Source organism: Phyllostomus hastatus, unplaced genomic scaffold (assembly GCF_019186645.2).
Source record: "Phyllostomus hastatus isolate PE091 unplaced genomic scaffold, TTU_PhHast_1.1 phas_scaffold_129, whole genome shotgun sequence".
NCBI classification, from domain to species: domain Eukaryota; kingdom Metazoa; phylum Chordata; class Mammalia; order Chiroptera; family Phyllostomidae; genus Phyllostomus; species Phyllostomus hastatus.
The window spans coordinates 6,079,831-6,089,710 of NW_025334009.1; the positions used below are offsets into that span (position 1 = coordinate 6,079,831).

Genomic DNA, 9,880 nt, shown 5'->3' on the forward strand with positions numbered 1-9,880 from the left:
AGGCCGTGGGTCGGTACCGCTGGTTTCTAGGAATGAGGTCGGAGCCAGACGACAGGATTAAAACATGAGGGGGAGCGTTACCAGCAGCCAAGCTGACTCCAGGCCTTGTGCCTTCATACCGAGAGTCGGGCATCCCAGCTCGGGGAGAGAAAGGCGGCTTCTGGGACAGCAGGGCACCACTAACCTGACCTCTCTCACCAGTGTTGTTGTGTTTTCTCTTTTATTTCTAGACCTCAAAAAAGCCTAAGACAGCAGAAGCAGACACCTCCAGTGAGCTGGCTAAGAAAAGCAAAGAAGTGTTCAGAAAAGAGGTAAAGTTTGGTGGATGTTACCCGGCTCTGCAGGCTTCACCCAGAGCTCTTTCCTTTCTTGTCCTGAGTGTGCACAGCTGCTTGCAGTGAGCGCTGTGGGCGTCCCCTCGTGTCCGTAACTGACTGTGGAGTTGTATGTGCTGACACATTGGCCTGGCCCTTTACAGCTGGGTAGTGAGCAGTTTCATATCCATTATCTGATCGTTCAGTGCGGTAGGCAAGGAAGGAGTTGTCGGTCCTCGTTCACAGGTGGAAGAACGCTTAGACAGAAGACTTGAGCTCAAACCTTCTGCCTCCAGGTCCAGCTCTCTTGCTGTGATATTTGGTGGCTGCCTAGTCCTTATGGGATTGGAGAAAACTGCTCCTTTTTTGTGCTACTGGAATTTCCAGCTATCAGGACACTAACCTTCTAGTCTGCCTCAGAGCACCTGGATTCTAAACTCCAGTCTTGATTCCCTGAAGGGGCTCGTAGTTTGTTGGAGGAGATAGACTGTAGATAAGGGACGGCATCTGTGTGAAGAGCGCACTGTGGCAGCGCTGGTGGCCACTGTGCAGGGTGTCCGGAAGGGCTACTGAACCAGGGGTAGGAATTGACTGGATAGATTAGGAGGACGTAGCTTCAGGCAGTAGAAAGGACAGAGGCAAAAGAAAGCATCGTCCCTTCCAGGGAACCGTAAGCGGTCCCCGGGCTGCAGCACAGGGTGTGTGAGGGGCGTTGGGAGATGAGGCTGAACAGTGTTGTGCTGCTTCGTGTAGGGCCTGTGTGTCTGAGAGTGACAGGGAAACACTGCGGGACTTTAAGCTGGGAACCGTGGGACAGACCCCTGACTGTATCTGGGAAAGTGAATTGTAGCGGGAGAACATGGAGGCCAGGGGACCACAGAGTTAAGCTTTAGTTCCTCACTGTCCCTGTGTGAAACTATGGGCATTTCCGCTCAGCCGGCTAGCAGCTTTCAGCTAGTGCCTCCTTTGTGCTGTACCCTTGTTCCTGGAGCGCCCGAAGGCTTAGAGTTTCAGGGATGGGCAGGCCTGCTCGGGGTGCTCCCCGGGGAAGTTGCTGTCACTGACCTCCTCTGTGGTGGTCACTGACCACCCTAGATACTTCCAGAGGTCCTGTGCCTGGGTCTCTTGAGAGCCACTGGGTAGGACAGACAACTGGAGACAGCTCAGGAGGACACTGGAAGTTGTACGTTGAAAAGGGGCCTACCCTTGGTCTTTCCCCACCAGCTTTCATTTGCTTCACACTCCTATCGTGTGAACCAAAAGAAATGGAATGCTTACCTCCAGGAGCCAGAGAACTTAGCTCCGGTCTCTGTGCTACAGATGGGACAGTGTTAGCCATTCTGGTAGCACAGAGAGGAGCTGCTTTCTCCAGTCTCGGCTGCGGGGTCCCTCCACGTAAGTCCGCCTTGCTCAGTCCTTTCAGGGGAGTCCTCCCTCTCAGGGCTGACCCAGGACCTTTGTCTCGTGTCCCGCTGGTACGGTCGCACTCTGCCGTGCAAGCCAGCCAACCTGAGTTGGCGAGGACCAGCTGCCCCCCCTTGCCGTCCCTCCCAGTCGCTGCTCCGCTGCAGTGCTGAGCGGCGTGTCCTCTCCCTGCCGGCAGATGTCCCAGTTCATCGTGCAGTGCCTGAACCCGTACCGGAAACCCGACTGCAAGGTGGGAAGGATCACCACAACGGAAGACTTCAAACACCTAGCTCGCAAGGTACTCTCCCCGCTGAGGTCTTCTGACCGTGTTCTGGGCAAACTGTGTACCTTCTGAAAAGGCCTCTTTCCTAGAAAGTGGGTTTTTCTTGCCGGGTGCCCAGGCCAGAGGAGGGAGGGCACCCTACTTGGGTGTAGTGATTCTCTAAGAAACTTCCAGAACTGAGCTTCCCTTTCTGGTGATCCCAGCACAGCCCGCCCCAACCTATCTCTTTATTCAACTCCCGGTTTTGGGTAGAGGGCCCTGAGGCAACAGGCTGGGCTTCCCCCTCCAATCATTTCCCCTCTGACCGGTGGCTGTGGTCTCTCTTCTGTGTCCTGGACAGCTGACGCACGGCGTCATGAATAAGGAGCTGAAGTACTGTAAGAACCCCGAGGACCTGGAGTGCAATGAGAATGTGAAACACAAAACCAAGGAGTACATTAAGAAGTACATGCAGAAGTTTGGGGCTGTTTACAAACCCAAAGAGGACACTGAGTTAGAGTGACTTAGGGGGCCAGGGTGGGAGGACAGACTGGGGAGGAGAGAGCTCGTGGGCTCTCCCTGCCCCGCCCTTCTGTCAAAGCTGTGCTACTGATGACACGTCACCCTGGGGAATCAAACCTGCAGGTTTCAACCGAAGGCCCCAAAACGAGTTCAGTCTACGACGAGTGATCCCCGGCCGTGAGCTGTTGGGGTTAGGGTAGAGATCAGCGGGGGCGAGGGCTAGGGAAGACCCTTCCTCCGAGACCCTGGCCAGGCCTGACCCCCCCACACCTGGGTCTCCTCCTTGGTGGTGCTGTCGGCGCACAGATCCATGCGCATCCCCACCCGCGACCTCTGACCCTGACGATCTGTATTATATTTTAATGTATATGTGAATATATTGAAAATAATTTGTTTTTTCCTGGTTTTTGTTTGTTTTGTTTTGCTTTTAGCCTTTATGTGCTAGGATCACAGGAAGACTTTGTAAGGATAGTTGAAGTTCTCCTGCAAGGTTTAATTTGTTATCATGTAAATATTCCAAAGCAGGCTGCCTTGTGGTTTTGGCCAGCCTTGTGCTATGTTGATAAGATTGATTTACTGCTTAAAATCACTTTACTTTATCCAATTTTTACTGAACTTTTTATGTAAAAAATAAAATTAATTAAAGAACTTGGCATGTGTGTTCCCTAAGAGCTAGTTAAACCATGTTTGTGTATAATGATGTTACCGGAGAAAGCAGAGATGGTGGCTATAGGTGTGTGAAGTCCGAAATTTGCCCTTGGAATTGGGGCTTGTCACAGGCCTCGTTCTCCACAGGTCCCGCCGGGGCTGAGGCAGAATCTGCCAGGAACACGGACACGTGTGAGCTTGGGATCTGGTAGCCGCGCTCAGGGGTGGGGCCGACTCACAGGTGCATTCCAGAGCAAAGAAAGGACCTGAGTCTTGCCTGGCACCGGGCTCTTTGCTGATAGGTCAGTCGAGAGAGGGGTGTGTCTCCCCCCGTGTACTGCCTGGCTGGGGAGAGGCACGGCCAGCGCTCCCTTCGGAGACCCGAGTTCTCCGAGGCCCCTGGGATGCTCGTCTGACGTTTTGGTTCCCCGACCTTCACTGCGTCGCCGGACACTGGACTTGGACACTAGACATAGGACGGGGGAGCACCCCCATTAAAGGGCACAGTGCACAGGTTGTGATGAGAGCGGACACCACCTGGAGGATGCAAGGCCCAGTGGGGAGACGCCCTCACACACGCCCCTCGTCTGGGCAACGAGGAGAGCCAAAGGCCTCGGGCCAGCCTGGGGCCCATCTTCACAGAGAGGGGCTCCACCTCTTCCTCACGGGGCTCGTTGTGCTCACTGCAGCCATGCCCCTGGGGTGGGGGCAGAGGCCCCCCGAGTCTTGGGGGGGGGCAGCAGTTCGCAGCGCTCACTGCCCGTGGGCACCACACCGGGCACTCACAGTGCGGTGGGTCGTGATCACTTTAGCCTCACGGCCCTGAGGTGCAAGAACTGACACGGTTTCGTGTTCATTGTAAACAGGCATTTATTAGTGCAGCATTTTCTACACAAAAAATAAATGGTTTAAGATTTTTGAGGCCTGTGAACCAAAAGGTTGCCAGTGCAATTCCCAGTCAGGGCACAGGCCTGGGTTGTGGGCGAGGTTCCCCACTTGGGGGCGTGTGCGAGGTAAACGGATGGGCAACCAATGATGGATCTCTTGCACTTCTTTTTTAAAGATTTCATTAATTTTTAGAGGGGAAGGGTGGGAGAGAAGCATGAATGTGTGGTTGCCTCGTGTGCCACCTACTGGGGACCTGGCCCACCACCCAGGCATGTGCCCTGACCGGGAATTGAACTGGTGACCCTTTGGTTCACAGGCCAGTACTGGATCAGTCCACTGGTCCACACCAGCCAGGGCTCTCTTGCACTGTGGCGGTTCTCCCCACTCTGTTCTTTTCCCCTCTCTCGAAAAAGCAAAGAAATAAAAATCTTAAAAAAGATTATTGAGTGGAAAGGAACTGAGGTCTTATGAGTCTGCTACATTGCTACATATTTTCTGAAAGCTACTTAACTGAGCCTTTGAGAATCCCTGATGGCTGCGGCCAGACAGAAAAGTGGAAAAATCTATTATAAAGTCATAGTCATTAGACAAGCTTGCTTGAGCACATGAGGGAGCATTTTTCTTTGGGGTGGGTTTGCGTGCGAGGGTGCGGCCGGGTGCACTGCTGCTTACAACCAGGGCCAGCTCACGGTTTTGACCCGAGGCTCCGGTTCCAGATTTTCCAAGGAAGCCCGGACAGCCTTCTGTTAAAGGGTGGTGTGACCTGCCGCATTTCAGGGAGGACGCCTTTGAAAAGGAATTCTGTTATTTTACCTCCCTGTTTTTGTTTTTGTTTTTTTCCAAAATCTTTCCCCTTTCCACACTCCCCTTGACACCTTCAGGCTCCAGTCCCCTCTGGTGACAAGGGCTAGCAGCTAGTCGAGACCCACTCGTGCCGCTCCATGCAGGGTTTCACATTCACCCGCAGGCCGCTGCTCGGCCGCGCCGTGGCCAGCTCCCTGCTGAAGCCAGCGTGATCTCTCCGGAGCCGGTCTGCCGCCAGCTGAGGGAATGCCGAGTCGTTCCTGCTTTCTTCCCTGGGTTAGCATTGCCCAAGGGTCATCTCAGGGAAAGACCGATGGGTTTAAGCAGCCCTGGTAAACTCTGGGGAGCAGCAGCACCAGCAGCCTGAGGAGTTTGGTGATCATGGAGCGGCCAGTCCATCCCATCTCCATCAGCCAGGGGACAGGGCCTACGCTGGGCCGCTGGACCACTGGGTCCCACGTCTCCTGAGTTTGGGTGGCAGATGCCAGGAGGGCGTTGTTCCTGCTTAGGCAGAGCCCGTGCTGCAGCAGCCCTCTCCTAAAGCACGTTAACCAGCCTGCCTGCCTCTCCCGTCAGGGTGGGCGTAGGACATGTGGGGTGCAGGTGGTTCCGCTGCAGCTCCCCCGGCCTCAGTTGCCCCTCAGGTGGGTGGGATGACCTGCCTGCCTTTGGCTTGTGAGGAAATCACATAAGTAGCAGCCGTGGAAGCACGTTTGCCGCCCTCTCCTGCATCTGGAGTATGGGCCTTGGAAGGAGAGCCCTTTTTTCCCTTTTCTCACGCAGAGGTGAACAGAGGCCCTCGGAACCAGCCTCCCGGGACCGGTCTGCCTCCTGCCTCCTGCTTCCAGCCTCGAGGGGCAGGCCTCAGCCTCCCCTCCATGCCTGTCACCGGTCGGGAACATTGGCTCACCCTGGGAGCCTGGGGCGAGGGGGACCTACTGAACATGCCTTTCTCTTGTTTCCCGGCTGAGGAAGCTAAGGTCCAGGAGGCGAGATAGCTCCCTAGCACGATCCAGCCGGTGGATGGCGGTGCAGGGTGTGAACTGCGCTCTGCCGCCAGAGCCCATGCGTCTCCTCTGGGAACACCCTGCCTGCTGGCCCGGGTGCTCCTCCCACGACCTGGGGACCCAGTCCTTTTTCTGGGCCCCTGCCCCATAGCCACCCACTTCCCCACAGGCCCAAGGAGCCAGAGAGAACCAGCACAGCAATCCAAAGTCACCTTTAATACGGAACACACAGGAAGGAGCAACAGTTACGGCAAAGGAAGGGGAGGGGGAGGGAGACCAGCCATGGCTTGCTGCCAACCCCCCCCATATCCTGGTCTCTGGCTCCAAGGAAGGTAGGGCAAGGGGAGGTGTGGAGTGGCTGGACCCTCTGTGTCCCTGAAGACGGAGCAGGCTGAGCCCACCAATGCGAGGAAGCCCACGGAAGGGAAGGCATGTGAGGTGGGCAGGGTAGGTAGCACCAGGGCCCGCACCCCGGGAGGCCAGGCTGCGGAGGCGCAGCTCACACCACAGAGCAGCCCTCCGGTGGGAGGCCGAGGGCCCGGACCACGTCCTCACGGCCCATGGCGGCCAGGGCGCCCTCTAGCACCCTGAGGGTAGCACCGCTGCCTTCCCGGGCAGCCCAGTCCCTCAGCAGAGCGGAGGCAGGCGCCTGGCTCCCGGCCATCATCTCCACAGCTTCAGCCTGGTAGCCCAGGCGGCCCGCCAGGCCCTGCCAGCCCTTGTCCGCTTCTCCTGACCCTCCCAGGAGCCGCTCCACTTCCTCTTGCTGCTGCCGAGGGAGATGGAGGTAGAGCTGGCAGCCGAGCTCAGGATGTGGCCCTGGGGTGGGAGACATGTGGGTGGGGCAGATGAGGGTTAGATGGGCTGGGTGGTGGGCAGAGCTGGGTCTGAAGGACCTTGGGGAAAGGGACTCACCCTGGCTGGGGCCACAGCACTCCCGACCGCTGGAAGAGTCCCGCAAGACACTGCTGTCCCCGTGCATCTGGTCCCTGTCGAGGGCCCCCAGCTCTGCAGTCCGAGCTTTGGCCAGCTCCTGTCTTTGCTTGTGTGAGCGCCAGCTGTGGGGAGCAGGGGGGATCTGCCAACCTGCTCCAACCTCCACTGCGACAGAGAAGGAGCTGGCCGGGAGTTCAGACGAGAAGGGGGTGCCGCAGGGCAGTACCCAAGCCACCTACCACTTGAAGGCCACGTAGGCAAGCAGGCCAAGGACCACTGTGGCCAGGAGAGCACAGTAGACAGGGATGATGCTGCCTGAGGCCCCCGGAGGCTCGGAGGGGGAGGGGGAGGAGGTATTGGGGGCCAGGGCTCCCCCTGCCCCTAACCACACTCCTTCCCTGTCCCTGTCCTGCCCCTTCCGGGTCTTATCTGCAGAGAAAAGGAAAGACCGGGTGAGGGGCAAGGAATCCAGGCTAGGGTCTCTGGGCAGCCTCACTGAGACTTGGCGGTCGAAAGATGTGAAACAAGGGTGCCTACTCTGTAGTCAAAAGCTCATACCACAGCATCGAGAGCCGACTGGCCCGTTTTCCGGGCTCCTCTCCCACAGCTTCCCCTTCGTTTCCCATTCTTGGACCCCTAGCCCTTCCCAGAGGTGCCCTCTCCCAGACCTCCAGGTGTCGGCACTTGCTGTTCTACCTTCGCCATCAGTCCAAGTGGCAGGAATCTCCTATTCTGAGACGCTTCCTTGATCTCTCCCGTCCCTCCCTATCCCGCCTCCTGTTGTCTGCTGCAGCACTGCACTGTGTCCTATCTTCCCAGGTCTGGACTGCAGGAGCTCCCTGACTCACGTTGGTCCCTGTGGGGATCTCTGTGCACAGGAGACCTTGTCAATTTTGCAAAATAAAGCTAAACTGGGCCCTGGCCGGGTAGCTCAGTTGGTAAGGGCATTGTCCAGATATGCCAAGGTTGCAGGTTTGATCCCTGGTCAGGGCACATACAAGAATCAACCAATGAATGTATAAAAAGTGGAACAACAAATCGATGCCCCTCTACACACACACACACACGCCCCCCAAATCAATTAAGCCCTGGCTGGTGTAGCTCAGTAAATCGAGCGCCAGCCTGTGAACCAAAAGGTCGCAGTTTCAATTCCCAGTCAGGGCACATGCCTGGGTTGGGGGCCAGGTCCCCAGTTGGGGCCTCGTGAGAAGCAAGTATCTCTTGCACTTCAGTGTGTCTCTTTCTCCCTGCCTTACCCTCTCCCTAAAAATACATTGATTAATTAATTAATTAACGAATTAGAGCTAAACTGGAAAGCAAGTAAATGCTGCTGCTTAATTCTTTCTGCCTGCAGCCCGGCTGTTCCCACAGTCCAGGGCAGGCTGGGCGCAGTAGACAGGAACTCCAGGGCCTGCCTGTGACTGGACTTGTGCGTGACCTGCCCACCCGGGAAACCTCCCATCCTGCCCTGTGCCCCAAATCTGGACCGAGAGGTGCTTACCCACATGCACGAGGCCTTCCCTGAGGCTGGAGTTGCGGAGCATCTCTCTGCCGGCTGGTCGCACTCCCAGGGGCTGCATCTCTTGGAAAAGGGGTCGGAGAGTCATGGGCAGTGCCCAGGCCAGCGAGCTGGGAGACTTCTCTAAGTCCAGAAGGGGCTATAGGTAGGGACATGGGGGACACACCTCAGGCCTGATGTCAGGAGTCCCTTGAAGCAGTCTGCCCCCCTCTCCTAGCTCATTCCATCCTGATTAGCTCCAGGGCTGGGTGCCCCTCCCACTCCCACTCATCAATCTGAACCAGTTCCTCTTGTGGCAGATGGAGTGGGAGTGACAGAGCTGGCCCCAGCTGGCTGGACTGGAGGAACCAGCATGCAGCTGGAGAGGAAGAAGGGCAGGTTGGCAAACCTAAGTCCAGGGGTAGGATGGAAGGACCAGAAGATGCCCACCCCAGTCTCAGGGCAAAGCCAGAGACTTGCTGGCTGGTAGGAGACTCCCCAAGACTTCTCAGCATGAGCCCAGGACCCCGACACCCTAAGCCTCCCTGGAGTGACTGCGTTGTCACTCCCGCCTCCATAATCAGTGTCCAGCCCTCACCTCCTGCTCTGAGACTAGACTGCAGGGTACCCTGGGGTCAGCAAGGGCAGAGGGCATATGGGCCCAGAGGCCAGAAAGCTGAAGGTCAGGACCACTCAGTTCGGGTCCCATCTGGACCTATAGGGTTGTTCCTGCTGGGACCCACTTCCTGAGGCCTGGCAGGGAGGGACCCAGTTCTGGGCCGAGGAGGGATCTTGCCTGGAAGATGAATGCAGAGACGTGGGGGAAGTCCCTCCAGCTCCCCACTGTCCACCACTCTGTAGCGGGCCGGTCTACCCCAGGGACTCCAAACTCACTTCCCTGCTGGGGAAGGCCGTGTGCCCATGTTTATGGCGAAACGCACAGTTAGCAAGCAGGTCTGGGACAGAGGCTGCCTGCCATGGCCCTTGCCACGTGTCGGGTATGTAAGTTTGTGTCATCGCATGAGGGGCCATTCTGGGATGCTGGAGGGGAGGTGGGTGAGCCTGTGACCAGCTTGCTCAGAGAGCGCCAGGCCTGTCCGCCGGACCCACCCCGAGCTGCCGGGTTGAGCCCTCTACCGCCCCACATCACACACCCGGCTCCGGGCCCACAAAACACGCGCACACCGCGCAACACCCCGCACGCCCACGCGAACCTGGCTTCCCACACGCATCTCAACACAAGCGCTGCACCATGACAGACAACACGAGCAGGATTGCGGGTCTCGGGGTGGGGTGCAGAGAGGCAGCTCTCGATTCCCTCCGCCCGAGACCCGGGGCTTTGTCCCCAACCCACTCCGGACCTGCGGCGGCCGACCCTCCACAGGCCCCAAGATCCGCTCACCCTGGCGGGCCGGGGGCCTCTGAGACTCGAGACTAGCCTCGGGCCAGCTGGGGAGACGGCTTGGAATCCCAGGGGAGGCCGGGTTCCGGCCCTCTGGCGACGAGAGAGGTGGCGCAGGGATGTGCACTGAGCAGGCGGGCAGGGCGGCCCCGGGAACTCTGGGGCCCGGGCCGCTGCGTGAGGGGCCCGCGG

General features: G+C 57.8%; 2 protein-coding genes across 2 annotated transcripts in view; one reads left to right on the plus strand and one right to left on the minus strand.

Annotated features, from left to right (window-relative positions):
• Window positions 1–3,153, plus strand: part of SETD2 (SET domain containing 2, histone lysine methyltransferase) — a 96,254-nt gene extending 93,101 nt beyond the window's left edge. Inside the window, exons 19-21 of the mRNA XM_045856834.1 lie at window positions 231–311; window positions 1,918–2,019; window positions 2,345–3,153. Of these exons, the coding sequence (XP_045712790.1) occupies window positions 231–311; window positions 1,918–2,019; window positions 2,345–2,506 (345 nt within the window). The 3' untranslated portion in view covers window positions 2,507–3,153. The remainder of the gene's footprint in view (window positions 1–230; window positions 312–1,917; window positions 2,020–2,344) is intronic.
• Window positions 3,154–6,066: 2,913 nt separating this feature from the next.
• On the minus strand, window positions 6,067–9,795 carry LOC123830513 (death domain-containing membrane protein NRADD-like). Its single transcript, XM_045856845.1, has 5 exons — window positions 9,689–9,795; window positions 8,290–8,370; window positions 7,028–7,217; window positions 6,768–6,910; window positions 6,067–6,671 (listed from the first exon to the last, which is right to left on the minus strand). Exons 2-5 carry the CDS (start codon window positions 8,366–8,368, stop codon window positions 6,352–6,354), a joined length of 732 nt encoding a protein of 243 aa, XP_045712801.1. The 5' UTR covers window positions 8,369–8,370; window positions 9,689–9,795; the 3' UTR covers window positions 6,067–6,351.
• Between the last annotated feature and the right edge of the window lie 85 nt (window positions 9,796–9,880).

Excerpts from the sequence above, each read along its gene's own strand:
- LOC123830513 (XM_045856845.1), bottom strand. The coding sequence starts at position 8,368 with ATGCAGCCCCTGGGAGTGCGACCAGCCGGCAGAGAGATGCTCCGCAAC. Across the intron at positions 7,218-8,289 it reads GGAAGGCCTCGTGCATGTGG|ATAAGACCCGGAAGGGGCAG; the intron begins GTAAGCACCTCT and ends TTTTCTCTGCAG. Across the intron at positions 6,672-6,767 it reads GTGCTGTGGCCCCAGCCAGG|GGCCACATCCTGAGCTCGGC; the intron begins GTGAGTCCCTTT and ends CTCCCACCCCAG.